Here is a 19,210-nt window from a genome sequence, read left to right as displayed (position 1 = left end):
GATTGTTCTGATTGCCTTGCAGTTTGTTTAGCCTGCTCTCACAGTGACAGGACCTGCCACTCGTTTCAACAGGGTGTCAACTCGGCTGACTTAACCTGAATGTGCTACCAAACTGTTCCTACCAAAGAGATTTGTATATTATTATTATTAGCACAAGGAATGTGGTTAGTGGCCTAAGGAACAAAACCTGAGGACACTTCCAGAGAAACATGCCTCTGTGCCTTGTTCCTGGAAAATAAGTCATGCTTCAGAAAAACAAATAATTTGTGGCTCTGGAAATGAATCATCAAAGAAGAAAATTGGGAAAAGATTGGCACGTACCTTCACCTCTGGTCTGGAAGGATAGTGGAAGGTCACATTATGGAATTCAATTTCACCCTTAATTCGATCCAGCTTGTAACCATCTTCTGACATACAGTCAATGAGGGGTTTCTGAAGTGGAATGGAAAAGAGATAGAGCAATGGCATGTACAACATGCATTTACTGTCCATCTCAGTTTGAATTTATTCATAACACAGAACAGCAATCAGGCTAAACATTGCCAAAGATAAGCTGCTTCCACATTAAATTGTATTAACAATAGTAATAATATTCACTAACACTTCTTGGGAAATTAATGTTGAGATGTTTACTGTGTAATTACTATTGCTATATAATTGTATTAAAATATATTATGTATTACATATATTATGTAGATTTATATATAACCAAACTTACATAAATAATGTATAATTAATTATAATTAAAACTGCTGATAATCATATAATTGGTATAAAACATTATCACATTAATTTAATTTAATTAGTATTTATTTTCTATTACTATGACATATTTTATATAGTGAAAATATCACAATATAATATATGGTATTAATCTGTAATTAATATATTGGTATATAATATATTGATATTATTATGGAGTATTATAATATTGAGATACCCAAGAAGACAATCTACAGGTGTTTTAATGTTTTTTCTTTTATGTGATCATCACCATAACCTAACTTGACAGATGATACACATTTGTTCATTGAGGAAGTAGAGGAGTCTCAAGAGGTCAAGATCCAATAATATCCTACATTTGACTATTGTAGATGATGATTGACACTAACTGAATGTTCTCAAGTGGTGTCTTCAAATGCCACCAACTTTTTTAATCAACATGCTGAATTTCACCTCCATGGCTCTTAGTAGTGAGCCTAATTCAGAACTTAACCATGGTGGATAATCAGACCAGAGTGAGGGTTGTCTCCTGCTACCAGAACACTCAGGGCCAACTTCTTCCTTCTCTTACTCTAGTGAGAGAAACTCATCATCCTATCTCTTTTGGGGGCTACAGTGTCATCTATTCCTCCTTCTTTATTCTTAAATTTTTAAATGCCTTAATTTTTTGTAATAGTTTCAAGGGAGTTTTAGACACATCTTATTTGAGCATACAACAATGCCAAGAATGAGGTAGAATTTGGATAGCTCTACATGGTTTTCGACTATCTTTCTATAAAGCCCCATAAATGAAACCCCAAAATATAAAACAGATAAAGTGATGGACAGTTTCCTCAGGCAGATTCTAATCTCACCAACACTAACAATGTAGGGACCCACAACGCACGTCTGGATTTCCAGGGCTTCTGACTCAGTCCTGGGCATCTTCTCAGAGATGTTCTTAGATTTTGACCTTTCTATCTTGACGTCCAATGTGCTCCAATAGATTAATCGGGAAACTCTTAGCTAGGCTACCAGGGTCAAAGCCTGTAGACTTTCTGTCACATTTAGAAGTTAATCTAATCTTATGAACTGGGTTTTAAAGTCCTGTGTGATCTGGCCACTTCCCATCTCTCCATCTTCTCTCTTGCTCACTCTGTTCAGTCACACTGACTTTGTTTTATTTCCTTGCACTCACCAAGCCCTGTTCCAACCTGGAGGTCTCTCCCATGAATATGCTCCCTGCTCTTACCTCCCAGGCATCACTCCTCTCCTAAGTACTTTTTTGTATGGCTGACTCACCTGCTTTGGTTCTCAGTTCATAACTGGTGTCACTGTCACTCAATATAAAGTCTCCTTCCCCTACCCCAGCTGCTATTGCTGTGACCTGTTTTATTTCCATTACTGTACTTGCTGCCGCTTCTTAGTCGTTCAGTTGTGTCCAACTCGTTGCAACCACATAGACTGTAGCCCGCCAGGCTCCTCTGTCCATGGAGATTCTCCAAGCAAGAATACTGGAGTGGGTTTCCATGCCCTCCTGCAGGGGATCTTCCCAAGCCAGGATCGAACCACATCTCCCTAATTGCAGGCAGATTCTTTACCTTCTGAGGCACCATTGCACTTATCACTGTCTAATATTATCCTATCTTTGGATATGTCTACTTCGTTAATGCTATTTCAAATCCTGAAAGATGATTTCAGAGTACCTCCAGTACTTTGGCCACCTCATGCGAAGAGTTGACTCATTGGAAAAGACTCTAATGCTGGGAGGGATTGGGGGCAGGAGGAGAAGGGGACGACAGAGAATGAGATGGCTGGATGGCATCACTGACTCGATGGACGTGAGTCTGGGTGAACTCTGGGAGTTGGTGATGGACAGGGAGGCCTGGCGTGCTGCGATTCATGGGGTCGCAAAGAGTCGGACACCACTGAGCGACTGAACTGACTGACTGATTGACTGACTTCGTTAATGCCTATTTCCCATATGATATGAGAGGAGGGGCCTTATTTGCTGTATTTCACTCTTGCACTCCCATCTCATACTGTGGTCTGGCTCATGACAGTACTTATTAAGTATTGCTGAATTAAGGGCATTGTGATAGTTCCTTATATTTTTTAACACTGAGGATAAATTCCTCATGAGTTCATTTCTCTCCCTGCCCTCAACTTGCTAATGGCCTTTACTTTTGGCTTTTACATACCCGGTCTATTGTCTCAAAGATGCTGGCGGCTGCAGCACGCCCAGCTGCAAAGGCTTCCAAACAGGGAGAGGCATTGCCAAGATTTAAAGCTCCTACTATGACACTGAGGAAAATCTGAAATAAAAAGAGATAAACATAGTTTTCATCAGTTTGTAAATAGTGTTCATTGTCATTTAGGCTATCCATGTGAACTCAAAAATTTCTCAGAAATATTCTTCCATGGGAGTTTTTTTTTTGTGTTTTTTTTTTTTAATGGCTGTGAGCAGACCACCTTAGGTCTTTGTTGGTCAGAGACATGCAGTCCTTATCACTTGGTCCTCTCCATAGGACAGCTCACAACATGGCTTTTTTAAAAAATTTATTTATTTTAATTAATTAATTTTGTTGTTGCATTTGGTCTTCATTGCTGCATGCAGGCTTTCTCTAGATGCATCTCTTCAATTTGATGTGCAGGCTTCTCGTTGCAGTGGCTTCTCTTGTGGCGCATAGGCTTTAGCTGTGAGGGCTTCGGCAGTTGCAGCACATGGGCTCATAGTTGCAGCTCTTGGGCTCTAGAGCATGGGCTCATAGTTGTGGCGCGTGGGCTTAGCTGCTCCTCAACATGTGGAATCTTTCTAGACCAGGGATCGAACTAATGTCCCCTACCTGGGCAGGCAGATTCCTAACCATTGCACCACCAGGGAAGTTCCTTCTGTGGGAGTTTGAAAGCTAAATAACTCTTTGAAAACACTTGGGATAGCTTTCGTTCTGTCTCAAGTATCTCCAATTTTTCTACTGTTATGATTTAAAAGAATATATTATTTTTGATTGAACATCACTATTCTACAAAGAATAACATGTTTTTAGGTCAGTAAGAGGTGTAAGTAAGGCAGCATATAGACACTGAGTGAGTTAGAGTCATGACACAAGAATTTGATTCATTATATAAAGAGCCTTACAATGGTTTTCTGGTGAAAGGGTTACTGAAACAATAAAGACACTATTATTAGCTTGACTATCCTAGAGTTTGTTACATGCAATATGTGCTTACTGCTACTGCTACATTCCTGCTACTAGTGAAGTAATTTTTAGGATAACTACTGCTATACCTGGCTTCCCAGGTGATGCTAGTGGTAAAAAACCCACTTGCCAATGCAGGTAGACGTAAGAGATGAGGGTTTGCTCCCTGGGTCGGGAAGATCCCATGGAGGAGGGCTCGACAACCCACTCTAGTATTCTTGCCTGGAGAATTCCGTGAACACAGGATCCTGACAGGCTGCAGTCCATAGGGTCACAAAGGGTTGGACACGACTGAAGCTACTTCCCACTCATGCATGCACAGTTATACCACTACCACCAGTAATAATAACAATAATAATAAGGCATGTTTCTAAGTGCTTTACTTGTATTATTTCATTTAATCCTTACAATAATAGAGAAAACAGAGGTGTATGGAGGCTGCCTAACTTACTTAATGTCTCAGTGTATATTAAGTGGTAGAGCACTATTTGAGACAGGGCTTCCCTGACAGTTCAGTTGGTTAGGAATCTGCCTGCAATGTAGGAGACCCCGGTTCGATTCCTGGGTTGGGAAGATCCACTGGAGAAGGGATAGGCTACCTACTCCAGTATTCTTGGGCTTCCCTTGTGGCTCAGCTGGTAAAGAATCCGCCTGCAATGTGGAAGACCTCGGTTCGATCCCTGGGTTGGGAAGATCCCCTGGAGAAGGGAAAGGCTACCCACTCCAGTATTCTGGCCTGGAGAATTCCATAGATTGTACAGTCCATGGGGTCACAAAAAGTCAGACATGATGGAGTGACTTTCACTTTCTCCATTCACATTTTGTTCAGCTCTCAGGCTCATCTGCTGCTATTGCACACAAGTGGAGTAGCCAGCTTCCTGGGTAGAGCTGGGGAAGACGTTCTTTGACTCATAAATCTGGCCATCTCACTAAGTTAGGGGAAGGCTACCTGATCACGATCAGTTGTTCCTAGCCAACAGCACTGTTTTTACCAGTGCTGTTTGTAAAGGAAGAGGCAATTCCTCATGCTGGCCTCTAGAATGAGCACATGATTCTTTCTCTCTACCCTTTCAACCAAAGAATGATTGTTTGTCACATGACTCACATGGAGGCTATTTCCTTGGTTGCCATCTATTGAGGATTGGAGTTATTTGCTGAGCTAAAATAAAGGTTGACTCCTGCTCGAATGTAGTCTTTTTCAGGTAATCAAGTGATCCTAGTCTGTGGTAGTTCCATGAGCTGTATTCTTCCCATGGATTATATCACATCAGAACAAAATGCCCCAGAATTCTTCCCCATTCTCTTTTTCCCTTATGGCTAGGCCATGGGGCTTCTCAGAGCCTGCTATCCATCTCTTCCCTCTCCAATATCCTCTCTATTCTATATATCATGATGCTGCGGGCCAGCTTCTTGACATCTCCCTGAATTCCCTAGGCTATGCATGGAGATAAACATTCTCTCTTCATCTGTTCTCCATCTGTCCATCTGTCCTTTTCCTTAATTATGGCAGGTATTCCTCCCATGGGTAGATTACTTAATCTCTCAAGCCCCGATTTCAATATTGATAACATGGGGAAAATGACTGCATATATGTCAAGGAGTTTTTACAGGGATTAAATGATAATGTGTGTAGAGATGATTAATCTAAGGACAGCTATGGAAATAATAGTGATGATGGTGATGAGAAAAGTGAGATTCCACATAGGAAGTGATAAGATGAACAGACAGAACAGTTCTTGTTCTTGGTTTAATTTTCCACATGTCCTGGTTCAAGAGTTGGTAAACATTTTCCATAAAGGACCTGTTAGTAAAGATTTTAGACTTTTCAGGCCATATGGGCTAAAGCAGTTATTCAACTCAATTCCTCAACTATGGAGGACAAAACCATTCATAGACAGTAGGAAAAAAGTGACTGTGGCTATGTTCCAATAAAATGTCATTTACAAAAACAGGCCACAGTCTCGATTTGATTTGTGGACCATTGTTTGCTGACCCTTGGTCTAGATTCTAGACCAATTCACTAGTGGCCTAAATTGAAGTTTGAAGTCAAACGCTTGATCAGCCTGGTTTTTGCAAGCATTACCTGAAATGAATGTCTCTCTTGGGGTTCTTAGGTGAAGAGTGAATGAGACAGAAAGTAAAAGTATTAGCTGCTCTGTTGTGTCTGACTCTTTGGAACACCGCCCCCTGCCCCCCCGCCCCCGCCCACCACCAGGCTCTTCTGTCCATGGAATTCTCCAGATGAGAATACTGGAGCCGGTTGCCACCCCCTTCTCCAGGGAATCCTCCCAACCCAGGGATCCAATCTGGGTCTCCTGCATTGCACGCACTAATACCATTGCAGGAGCTAGCACATCTCCTAGTAGACCATCATCTCTCATTCCAAATATCACACTCTTTAGCCCTGTAAACATTAGTGTGGGAAGAAAGTAGGCAAAAGAAGCCTCTGAGGAACAGTGTATCTGTGAGTGTGCTATGTTGGAGAGGGGATCTGTGCACAGAAAACAAACTTGTGGTTACCAAAGGAGAGGGGAGTAGGGGAGGGATGAATTGGGAGTTTGGGACTAGCAGATGCAAACTATTATATATAGAATGATAAACAACAAGGACCTACTGCATAGCACAGGGAACTATCAATGTATTCAATATTTTATAATAACCTATAATGGAGAAGTATCTGAAAAAGAATATATATATGTATATATGTATAACTGAATCACTTTCCTATACACCTGAAACTAACACAACATGGTAAATCAACTTTACTTCAATTAAATAAATAAAATGAAATCTGTGGCCCTTTGGAAGAGATTCAGAAACAGGAAAACAGTGCTTAATGAGTCGGGTCCCAGAATCACAGAAATCTGGGCTCAGATCCCACCCTCCGCTACTTGGCATATAATTCTCACCTCATGGCTCCATCTCATTTTTAAGTGGTGGCATAATGGCATCAGTTACAGAATGAAGTTGTGAAGATTACACATGGTAATTATATTAAATACTTCACTCAGTGCTTGACACCTTGTATACACTAAATAATGCACCTCTCTATTACTGCTGTTACTTTTTCATTACTGAGTCCTGAAACTTAAAAGGGGCATGAAAGAGCAGACTTCAGCACCATTCAGTTCCCTTTTATCTTTTTTTTGTAATAGATCACAGAGTGCGGTTTTTGTCTATGTACAAGTGATACTAATTACAGCCATTTATGTGAACTACTTACCATTTAGGCCCAATTACCATGCAGCCAATAATGATTTTGTGCATCACAAAATGTGTTAGATTAACCTAATTGTTAATTAGTTTAGTGGATTAAAAACACTCAGCTCGTGCAAACTCAGCCTTAATAGTTCGCAGCTCAGAGCATGGCCAATAAAGTGCATGCACATGCAAGAGAGAGAAAGAGAAAGAACCAGAAAGGGAATGCTTACCAACAATCATACTGTTAAAGATTGTCTCTCCTCTTCCCAAAGAAAATTTTCTTAAGATATAAATGGTGGCTTACAAGGAGTAAGAGGTGAGGTTAGTAACTGATGATTAAAAGTTAGAGACATATTACATATCATGTCTGCACATAGTAAGTACTCAAAAAATATCAGTTGACAGAAGGAATTCTTATAGAAGGTATACAGTAGCCTATAATCCCCTGGGCAGGAAACTTGAAGGTGAAACCTTGTTAAATGAGTTAAACAAGGTTGCCATTAGACTGAGGTAGCCTTAATGCCTTAGCAGGTTATTTAAGCCACAAAAACCTAAGCCTGAATGCCTCAAGGCTAAGAAATCAAAATCTAAGGACAAAGCTAAATCACAAACAGCCAAAGAGGCTTTCCAAAATAAGGCAACTACCTCCCGGAGTTAGGTAAAATTAATGTCCGTTGAGCCGCTGATGCTATCTAGCCACCTGGTATGCTGCAGTCCATGGGGTCACAAAGAGTAGGACACAACTTAGCAACTAAAATAACAACAAAATAAGGCAATTACTTAAGCTACAGCCAGCCAAATTATTTCCTGGCTTTGCTTCCTGCTCTTCTCTTCTCTGTTTAAGTCTTTTTCCTAACTTCTATTAATAGAACCCCTCTAGCTACTCCTGGTGGGCCCAACTGGAATTATTTTTGCTCAAATAAACTCATAAAAATTTTAATATGCCTGAATTTATCTTTTAACAAAACCATAAAATTGGATCTTTTCTAGAAAGATGCAACAAGGATTTTTTTTTTTTTAATCCAATGGTTCCAACCAGAATTGTGTATTTTCAATTTACTATTTTCTCATTATTCCCTCTGAAACTGTTATTTGTGAACACTTCTTTCCTCTACTCACAGTCAAGTAATCATAAGAAGAATGTCTTTCCTCAATGAATGCCTTTCTGCAGAATGAGCAGATACAAGCTGCTGAGACAACTACAGGTATTTTTGGTTTGATAAAGTTGGAAGTTCTTAAGAGTCATTAGGTCAATAAAGAAAAAGACTTTACAGTCAGATTTTAGAACTGCAGTAGCTTCACTGGCTTTTCAAATGTGCAAAGCTGTATTACAGTTATTAAGTAAGTGTTTAAATTATAATAATAGTAACACTTTCCATCTATGCTATCCCTTTCAGGTTTATAAAACATTTTAACATGATTCATCATATTTAATTTTTTAAAACAAATTTCAAGTGATGCCAACTGTTTATCTTTAAAAGAAAAACTAAAATTTATAAAGTCATTCTTAATGGCACTTCCATGGTGGTCCAGTGGCCAAGACTCCAAGCTCCCAATGCAGAAGGCCTGGGTTCAACCCCTGGTTAGGGAACTAGATCCCACATGCTGCAACTAAGAGTCCACGGGCCACAGCTGAAGATCCCATGTGCCACAATGAAGACCCAGTGTAGCTAAATTATAAATTAATACATTTTTAGAAAATCATTCTTAGTGTATTATCAGGTTCTTAATGAAATAAAGTCAGTGGCTTAGAATGATTATACGCTGGCCTCTAATAATCATTTCTATTTGCAAATAAAATTTCTTTTTTTTTTTTTTTCAAATAAAATTTCTATTCAACTTTCCCTGCTGCTGCTGCTAAGTCGCTTCAGTTGTGTCCGACCTTGTGTGACCCCAGAGACGGCAGCCCACCAGGCTCCGCTGTCCCTGGGATTCTCCAGGCAAGAACACTGGAGTGGGTTGCCATTTCCTTCTCCAATGCATGAAAGTGAAAAGCAAAAGTGAAGTCACTCAGTCATGTCCGACTCCTAGCGACCCTCTGCACTGCAGCCTACCAGGCTCCTCTGTCCATGGGATTTTCCAGGCAAGAGTACTGGAGTGGGTCGCTAGTGCCTTCTCTGTTAACTTTCCCTAAATATGTATTTATATAAAAGCAGTAGGTCTCAAATTGCAGTCTTCTGGCTAGCAAATTTCTGGTATATGAGATTTTGCTATTTTGTGTTATTTAATTTATGCCTGTCCTACAAGAATCTGGAGCCAATTTGTTTTAAATCTTATATGAAACCACTTCCATGCCTTTAAAATTAATATAATTTATTGAATAATTAATAGACCAAATGAAACATATATTTCTTGTTTTACCTCCCTGACCTCATGGAGCTTACTGTGTGAAGTTGGGAATGATTGGAACAAATATAAGTAAATGCAAGTGTTCAGATGCATTCAAGGACTCTAAAGGAAAAGTTCAGCAGAACATGCAAGAGAATAAAAGATAGGATGACGGGACTTCCCTGGTGTTCTAGTGGTTAAGACTCTGAGCTCCCATTGCAAGGAACTTAAGTTCTATCCCCGGTCAGGAAACTAAGATTCCACATGCAACAGGGCACAGCCAAAAAATAATAATAATAAATAAAAGCCTTGTAAACTAAAGATCCCATACAGTCCCAGGGACTGTAGCCTGCCAGGCTCCTCTGTCCTTGGCATTTCCCAGACAAGAATACTGGAGTAGGTTGCCATTCCCTTCTCCAGGGGATCTTGCTGACCTAGGATCAAACCCAGGTCTCCTGTATTGGCAGGCAGATTCTTTACCACAGAGCCACCATGGAAGCCCCAAGAAAAGAAAAAAAAGATTGGATGATCATGGAACACCTGACTGGGGAAGTGCCATCCAGTTAAGAACTTGAACAAGGACAGGAGCTATAAAGGTGGCAGCGGGGGGAGATTTGGGGATAGCAAGCAAGAGGAAGAGCTTTCCCTGACCCCAGCCACACCTGGTTACCCTGCTCTTCACAGTTGAGGGCCCTGTCCTCTGTAGCATATAATACCATTGTCATTACACAGTGATGTGATTATTTAGTTATTGCTCACCGACCCCCACTAAACTGTAAATTCCATCAAGGCAAAGATCATACTTCTTTTGCTCACTATTGAATCCTCTGCACTTTGTATTAATCTGGCATATAGTAGATGTCCAATAATTAATTCTTGAAAGAAAAACTGAAAAGATATTGGAAATTAAAGTAGCCAAGGCATTAGCTATAGCTTGGCTACAGTGCAAGTGAGAAATAAAATATGCCTGTATTATCTGTTCAGTTGAGGGTATTATTTGCTTCATATTTTAGTAACTCAGTTTATTTCACAACTATGTCCAGCACATATCTCATGCTATTATTAAGCTCAACCACATAAACTGTTAAGTTTTAGCTGAGAGATCCCTGACTTTCCATTTTCATGGCATATTATCTTTTGGACTCAGTTAAAATCATTGTTTTACAGCTAGAAAATCTTCCATTGATTGAAAAGCATTAACTTGCAAATCTTATCAACTCAAATGCTCAACATCCCTTTATTATGAAAGTCATAAGTATTGCTTGTGTTTGCAGATGGACTCCATCAAATCACTGAGGCTGTCCTCTCTCAGACACTAATGGAATAAACCAAATGCCTTCTCTGTGGACTTTTCCTAGATACAGGCAGGAAATGTTCTGTCTAGGTCATCAAGGTGGAAGTACCTGGACAAGAGCCCCTGGTGTATATTCTTCGTCATCCAGGACAAGTTTGGAGCCGTACCAGAAGGCCAGCGCGTAACACAGGAAGATGAGACACCACATGAATCCAGTAAAGAATCCCATCACTATCCCTTTTCTAATTCCCCAGCGCTGGGCAAACACAAGATTTTTCTCATACCTGTGAAGAGAAAACATTTGAGTCTATTTTAGCAACAGCAGCTTAAGTGAAAATGTTTAAAATAGGCCACAATGCAGTGGTTTTAATCAATGATAATAAAATCACTCCAAACACAGAGCAGCTGTAGGGAAAGAAAACAACAATCACATCTGTGTAGTTGCTCAAAATTTGTTTCAAGCTGGCATTGACAACGTATTGATGCCTAAGAAAGTCTCATAGTTGATGACTTCTTGGATGAGTACAATGGGGTGAGTTTTGCCCCCAGGAGAAAAGAATTTTCAACAAAAAGATTTGGACATAAGAGATCCAGTACTGTTGTTGCTGGTCAAAATTGTCACTTTATCTGCCTACTGGAGCTGAATAAGAAAATACAGAGACGGAGTTTGAAGGAAATAGAAAGCTGCCTTTAATTCTCAGCCGGCAGAGAGACTAACACAGTAGGCTCATGCTTCAAGAACTGTGACCCCCTCCATGAGGAGTCTAGGGGCTTATATAAGATGAGGACTTGCAGTCAGGAGCCAGTGATGAGAAACAAAGGTGTTAGGATCTTGTTCAAAAACATATGCTAGCGTCAATAACCCAGTAATTGAGTTTGGCAGTTCCCTGGCTCTGGGGCCTTCCTCCTAATACAAGAGCTACAAGGGGAAGAGGCTGTTGCGAAGGTAAGCAAAGGATAGTAGGTGCGATATGTAACTCTTGCAGAGTAAGGGGGCAGAAAAGCAAACTTAGTTATAGATACGCAGAGTTAGGAGCAGTTAAAGTAAAAAAAAAAAACTAGGATTGTTCAGGTCTTCTCATTGTTCTCTTTATCTTCTTGTCCTCAGGAAAGAAAAAGAAAAAAACTCCTTCCTTTTCTTTACTTTTCACTGCAACACTATTTGAGTTTGAATTCTTTTATTAAGTCATATGGTATGAAAGATAATATCTCTCATAGTGGAGGAAATGGGCTACTGAAATTTTTTATGAGAAATAAGGTAAACTTATTTTCCCACAACCAAAAGAAGTAAAAGAGAAAAAAGAAAAGAGGATAATTAGATAGTGTGCTAAGTCGCTTCAGTCGTGTCCGACTCTGTGTGACCCCATAGATGGCAGCCCACTAGGCTCCGCTGTCCCTGGGATTCTCCAGGCAAGAACACTGGAGTGGGTTGCCATTTCTTTCTCCAATGCATGAAAGAGAAGAGTGAAAGTGAAGTCGCTCAGTCGTGTCCGACTCCTAGCGACCCCATGGACTACAGCCTACCAGGCTCCTCTGTCCATGGATTTTCCAGGCAAGAGTACTGAAGTGGGGTGCCATTGCCTTCTCAGAATTAGATAGTGTAAATCCTATTTTATTTTTCACTTGGTGAATTTGGTAGCAACTGAGAATGTGATCATGCTAGATCTATAACATATGAAATAAGAGTTTAATTAAATTGGTGGCTATTTTATAGAATCAGTACCTAGAACCTGATAAACACTCAATAAATACTAAATAAATGGAAAAATAAACAAAATCAAAGTTTTAACAATTGTGTTGTTTTGGCCATTTAGGTTTTGATATTTATTAACAGTTATCTCCTAGAATGATGGTCTGTAATATATCAATGTCAAATTTTGTTTGATTGAATGGAAATCTTGGACTTCAAATGAGCCTATAGTAGCTAAGTAAAACACATTGAATAAAATGCTATTCAATAAAAATGTGCAGAATTGCATTTTAAATCTTGTAAGTTTTTCCTTAATGGAAGAAGACAGTGGTTTAGATTGGCATGACGTGTGTGTGGGGTGTATACACACATCATCAGAGTTTGACATAAGTATCCAAACTAAAATCACTTTTTAAAAAACACCAACTACATCATTGAGCTAAAGGTTTGGGAGTCTTTTGTAAGTGTTTTCACCAATCTCATTACTTTGCTTAGCTATTTCTTGAACAAAAGCTCCCTCTGGGTACCATAGCAAGGAGAATCTGCCACTCTATACAAAATGGGGGAAGATTCAGGGTAGTGTGCAGATCAACAAACTCCAAGGAAGTGTCAGACATTTCAATTGACTAGCTTTTCTTTCTTTCTTTCTTTCTTTTTATTTCTTACTCCCTTTTTATTTTACTTTTTGGCTTTGCTGCGAGTCATGTGGGATCTCAGTTCCCTGACCAGGGATAGATAGAACGCACAGACCCAGCATTGGAAGCTCGGAGTTTTAACCACTGATTCACCAGGGAAGTCCCTCAATTAACTAACCTTTCAACCTCTTTTTTCTCACCACCAAAAGCAGCCACTGTTCGGATAGATGATATGACTTCATCAGCAACTGAGCCAGCTTTGGCATAGGCCTGTAATTCATAGTCGGTAAATCTGGACACACTCTGAAATTCAAAAGAAGAAAACAAAATGTGAAGACCAGATAAGTCACCTTGTCACTCAGTGGTTTATTTAGCAGAGTAAACACGTGGTATGGCTTAAGACAAAACTAGATTCCCACGGGAACAGTGTTTACCAAAGAAAGAATTTGGTCCAAGTTTGAGCCATGTTAAGCCTCATCTGGGCTTCCCTGGGCTTCCCAGCTTCATCTGGGCTTCCCTGTGGCTCAGTCGGTAAAGAATCTGCCTGCAGTGCAGACCACCTGCAATGCCTGAGACCACCAGCAATGCCAGAGACCACTTGCAATGTAGGAGACTCGGGTTCAATCCCTGTATTGGGAAGATCCTCTGGAGAAGGAAATGGCAACCCACCCCCATATTCTTGCCTGGGAAATCCCAGGAGCAGAGGAGCCTGGCAGATGATAGTCCACCGCGTCACAAAAGAGTCAGATAAGGCCTAGCGACTAAACCACTGCCACCACCAAGCCTCATTCATGGATGTTTGTTGACATATCAAAATAATTCCATTAAAAGTCAGCTTCAAAAAACGTCTCACAGATTAAGTCCCAGATAGGGCATTTTGTGGGACCACAGTGTTTCAGTCATCATAGTAATAATGTTTTCAAGTCAAATTGTCACATTTCATTACTATTGGCCAAAGGCCGTGTTACAGTTTACAAACACCAGATACAAAGATGAAGGACCATGCAGGCATCATATTGATTAGAATATAGATAAGAAAGAGGTTCTGAGCAGCCAAAAACATGATATGATACGCAGAGGTAAATCGAAAGGAGAAAACTTCAGATAAATATTACACCACTTTGACTCTACTGTAGGGGTTCAACTAACGAGGTTTGCTTTTCACAAAAGGAAAGAAAAAGACATTGCACTTAATAGTAAACAAGTTACTTCTTCTAAAATTGGACTTGAATTGAGTCCTAGTTAGAATCAACCACCAAAAGAATTCCCTGACACAGGTTAAGAAACAAGAAGGGGAGAAAACAAATGTTGTGAAAGATTAACTGACTCAGAAACCTAAAAATATATATAGTACCCAGACTAAGGGAGTTTATATTCCAAGTTTTTCCAAATTTTTACCAGCAAAAATCTTATCAAACAAAATCTTAGAATTTTAGCATACAAGTAGTATTTTATTCCAGTATATTTATTTCATAAGATTGAAAAGTCAACAATAAAGGAAAGTGAGAATATTTTTGTCAACATTAAAATATGAATTTGGTTAGTATGGATGCCATTGCGGTTTTTACCACAATCCTCTTCTAATGTACTTCTAAAATATATAGAGGTGGCATGTTGTTGTTTAGTTGCTAAGTTGTGTCCAACTCTTTTGAGACCCCATGGACTGTAGCCTGCCATGGGATTTTCCAGGCAAGAAAAATGGATTGGGTTGCCATTTCCTTCTCCAGGGGATTTTCCCAACACAGGTATTGAACCCATGTCTCTTGCATTGGTAGGTGGATTCTTTAACACTGAGCCACCAGAGAAGCTGATAGGTAGCATAGTAATGAGAAAATTAAGTAGTTGCAAATGTTATCAGTTTTTATTATAAAATGAAAAGTGAAAATGTTAGTCGCTCAGTTCTGTCCAACTCTTTGCAACTCCATGGACCCCATGGAGCCCGCCAGGCTCCTCTGTCCATGGAATTCTCCAGGCAAGAATACTAGAGTGGGTGGCCATTCCCTTCTACAGGAGGTCTTCCCAACCCAGGGATCAAACCCTGGTCTCCTGCATTGCAGGCAGATTCTTTACCATCTGACCCACCAGGGAGTCACATTAAAGAATCTTTTAATACCCCAGCTAAACTGATATAGGAGCTTAAAAGATGCATATTGGCAATATCAAGTTTCCTACAGTACATATAAAAGTCAGAAAAGGCATACAAGACCCACAATCATTTCTAATATATCATATATTGCCCCCTCCACCTTTTTCTCTTCTGCTTTTGAATTGAGCTTTGTAAAATGCTCACATCATTTACACAAACATGCACAGACCTGAATTCAAGAAGAAACCAGTGCAGAACTACAACATTCCAAATTGGTGACACATTTACAAGAAGTTGAAATGACATTGAGATGACAGGAGAAACTGTGCTTTGAGCCTATTTGCGACCAAGTACGCCAGGCCATGTTATTGGTCTCCAGCATGTTAAAATGTGACACATGAGCCATGTAAGGGTGATTATTAATCTATGGTGGGTTTGAAGTAAGAGATTAAATATATTTAGGGGGGAAAAATGCTGAATCAAATGTTTGCAGAGTCCCCAACAACCTGCTGGAAAAGTTGAAGCTTTCCTGGAGTGCCACTGGAAAGCATTTGATAGGAAAAACTGTTGTAAAGCTTGCATGATTCAGTAGATTGAGAAAAAAAATAAAAGCTAATATCTCTTTAGCAATTAGTTCTGTACCTGCTGCTGTGCTAAGTACATAACATGGATAATGCCTTGAGTCATCACAATGACTTTGGGGGGTATTAACTTTATTTTAACAAGGAGGAAACTGACATTTGACAGGTTAAACATATTTTTCTTGAGCCAAGTGATAGAGCCAGGTGGTGACCTACTTAAGTAGAGTGAGCTCTTTGCTATTGTCGCTGTGTATTACCTGGGATGTGTTTGAGTAATATAGCCAGTGGAGGGTAGAGAATATTTTGCTAGAAAATATAGTCATGGAGATTGGTACGTGTTGCTCAGTGATGTGAATATGTGTGCGGTTTTTCACTTAAACCCTATTCTCATTTACAGCAAATTATTAGTGTGCCAGATCCCATGATGTGTTATCTCATATGACTGCTCTGAAAGTAAAATGAAATAATTTCTCAATCTTTGGGAGTGTTTTTTGGGGGGATGACCCCAAGTTCCTACACCTACACTTTTTCCTGACTTGCATACCTGGGGAATGGAAACTGACTGGGATACTTCTCTGAATGGGTCAGATACCTCTCTGAAACTGATCACACGGGATGGAGAACACAGCGTGATTGCAGAAATCTCTTGTATGTGCTTGCTACTGATCCAAGTGTATTTGCTGGGTCTTTCTGAGGGAAGCATCTAAACCTGGGAGACCATGGAAGCCATATGTACACTAGACAGTGGGTGGGGATTTGGAATCAGGCTTCCTTGAATTTGAATCCCGTTCTGTCTCTTGCTGGCTGTGCAGTTCTGTAAAAGTCGCTTTACCTCTCTGAGCCTCCATTTCTTATATTTAAAATGGCATTAATACTTTATAAGATTGTTGTAAAATTATAGATCATGTGCATGAAGCTCCTAATAATGCCTGGCAAAATAGTAAATGTCCAATTAATACAGTTATTATTGGAGGAGAGCATGGCAACCTACTCCAGTATTCTTGCCTGGAGAATCCACATGGACAGAGGAGCCTGGCAGACTTCAGTCCTTGGGGTCACAAAGAGTCGGACATGACTGAGTGACTAAGCACATTTTTACTATTACTAATATAATAATATATGTGTATGTTATTTGATACTGAGTAATAATCAAACAAAATAAATCAATGTAGTGATAATGATATTAACTAAACACACTCAGGAGAAGGGAAACAAGTTTTACATTTTTGGCTGTTTCTCAGTGTAAATGTCTTCCCATGGAGAGAAGTGAGAAGACATTCTTACCAGACCAATGATGGCTGCTCCAATCCCAATGAGAGGGCTGACAGAGATAATAACCAAGGTCAGTTTCCAACCCTGGTAAAATCCCATCAGGAACCCAAAGATGCTCGTGGTCATGCGCTGAATGAAAATACCCATTTGGTCAGCAATGGCATCATTGACCTTGTTAATATCACTAGAAACAAAAGAGGCTTTGATCACTAAAACTGAATTTGGTCAATTCAAATATCTTTCCCAGAAAGTTTAACCTTTTTTTTCTGAATGCTCCCATTTCTGTATCCCATTGCCCTTGGGAAACTTAGTAGCTTCTCGTGTCTTGGAAAATTTGCTGTAGTGTGGGAGGTCATTAAGCTCTCCCCTCATAGCCAAGGGAGTTTGCATTTAATCCAATTTTCCCAACTGATGTTTACTCAAAATAGGCAAAGGCTTTTGGAAACCATCTTATTAGTCTCTTTTAAACTAAGATCATGGCACCCGGTCCTATCACTTCATGGCAAATAGATGGGGAAACAATGGAAACAGTGAGAGACTTTATTTTCTTGAGCTCCAAAATCACTGCAGATGGTGACTGCAGCCATGAAATTAAAAGACACTTGCTCCTTGGGAAAAAAGTTATGACCAACCTAGACAGCATATTAAAAACCAGAGACATTGCTTTGCCAACAAAGCTATGGTTTTTCCAGTAGTCATGTATGGATGTGAGAGTTGGACTTAATAAGAAAGCTGAGTGCCAAAGAATTGATGCTTTTGAACTGTGGTGTTGGAGAAGACTATTGAGAGTCCCTTGGACAGCAAGGACATCCAACCAGTCCATCCTAAAGGAAATCAGTCCTGAATATTCATTGGAAGGACTGATGCTAAAGCTGAAACTCCAATACTTTGGCCACCTGATACAAAGAACTGACTCATTGGAAAAGACCCTGATACTGGGAAAGATTGAAGGCAGGAGGAGAAGGGGACGACAGAGGATGAGATGGTTGGATGGTATCACCAACTCGATGGACATGAGTTTGAGCAAGCTCTGGGAGTTGGTGATGGACAGGGAAGCCTGGCGTGCTGCAGTCCATGGGGTTGCAAAGAGTTGGACATGACTGAGTGACTGAACTGAACTGAACTGAAAGCTAACATCCCGGTCTGACATGAAGAACCCTTCTTTCCTTTATATATGCTAAATCTTTTCAGTCTCAAAGTTCTACTTACATACCACCTATTTCATAAAAATTTATATAATCCTGCAGGGAGAAGTATTATCTTCTTCCCGGTGTTTCCATAGCAATGTGATTAATCTCTGTGTGTGTGATTAGTGGTTTAGTCATGTCTGACTCTTTGCAACCCACTGAACTATAGCCCGCCAGGTTCCTCTGTCCATGGGGTTTCTCAGGCAAGAAATACTAGAATGGGTTGCCATTTACTCCTGCAGGGGATCTTCCTGACCCAGAGATTTAACCTGTGTCTCCTGCGTCTCCTGCATTGCAGGCAGATTCTTTACCTGGTGGGCCATCAGGGAAGCCTCCAATTAATCCATATACATGTTTTCGTGTATGTGTATATAATTATTGCTTCCTGCTTATAGGTAGTATAGGAGAGTGGTTAACAGTCCTGACTCTGGAGCCAGACTCTGAATTTAAACACAAGCTCTTCTTGGGCAAGTTACTAAATCTTTCTGTGTCTCAGTTTCTTCATCTATAAAATGGGGATAATAACAGAACCTACCTCAATAGGTAGCAATAAGGATTAGTCAATATATGTCAAGTATGTAGAACAGTGCCTAGCATATTGTAAGCGATCAATATATATTAGCTCTGATTATTTGCTATGTAAGTTCCTTGAGCTCAGGAGTTCTGTGGTATACCTTAATGCCTTGCACAGGGTAAGTGCTCCAGAGTATTGGTTGACAATAATTACACTAAATTCATATTCCTGCAAACCTTCCATAATCTCTTGTCCAGATGGAGCAAACAAGGGTCAGGACTTAAGAGCAAAAGGATCTAAGATATTACATAGAGATTAGACAATTGTATTCTAACAAGGATGAGTATCTATTCAAAGTCAAAATAAGTAAAGGCAGAATCAGTGCTGGAGACTAGGGATCCCAATATTCAGTCTTCTTTTATTGTCACTACACTGCTAACTGTCTTTCATGGGACCTCAAATTTCAATAAGGTTCAACAGTTCTCATTAATCAGGGCTTGGCTCATTCAAAAATTACACG

General features: G+C 39.9%; 1 protein-coding gene across 2 annotated transcripts in view; it reads right to left on the bottom strand.

The window, feature by feature from the left end:
* The window catches only part of ABCB11 (ATP binding cassette subfamily B member 11), a 90,464-nt gene that overhangs the window by 46,675 nt on the left and 24,579 nt on the right, over positions 1-19,210 (bottom strand). For both annotated transcript variants that reach the window (XM_055572306.1, XM_055572307.1), the window contains exons 7-11: positions 17,002-17,173; positions 13,229-13,353; positions 10,835-11,009; positions 2,904-3,017; positions 322-432 (exon numbers count right to left, since the gene is read on the bottom strand). In XM_055572306.1, the coding sequence (XP_055428281.1) occupies positions 322-432; positions 2,904-3,017; positions 10,835-11,009; positions 13,229-13,353; positions 17,002-17,173 (697 nt within the window). The remainder of the gene's footprint in view (positions 1-321; positions 433-2,903; positions 3,018-10,834; positions 11,010-13,228; positions 13,354-17,001; positions 17,174-19,210) is intronic.

Source organism: Bubalus kerabau, chromosome 3 (genome assembly GCF_029407905.1).
Source record: "Bubalus kerabau isolate K-KA32 ecotype Philippines breed swamp buffalo chromosome 3, PCC_UOA_SB_1v2, whole genome shotgun sequence".
Classification (NCBI taxonomy): Eukaryota; Metazoa; Chordata; class Mammalia; order Artiodactyla; family Bovidae; genus Bubalus; species Bubalus kerabau.
The sequence above is the reverse complement of the archived record's forward strand: the minus strand, read 5'-3'. Positions and strand labels throughout refer to the sequence as shown.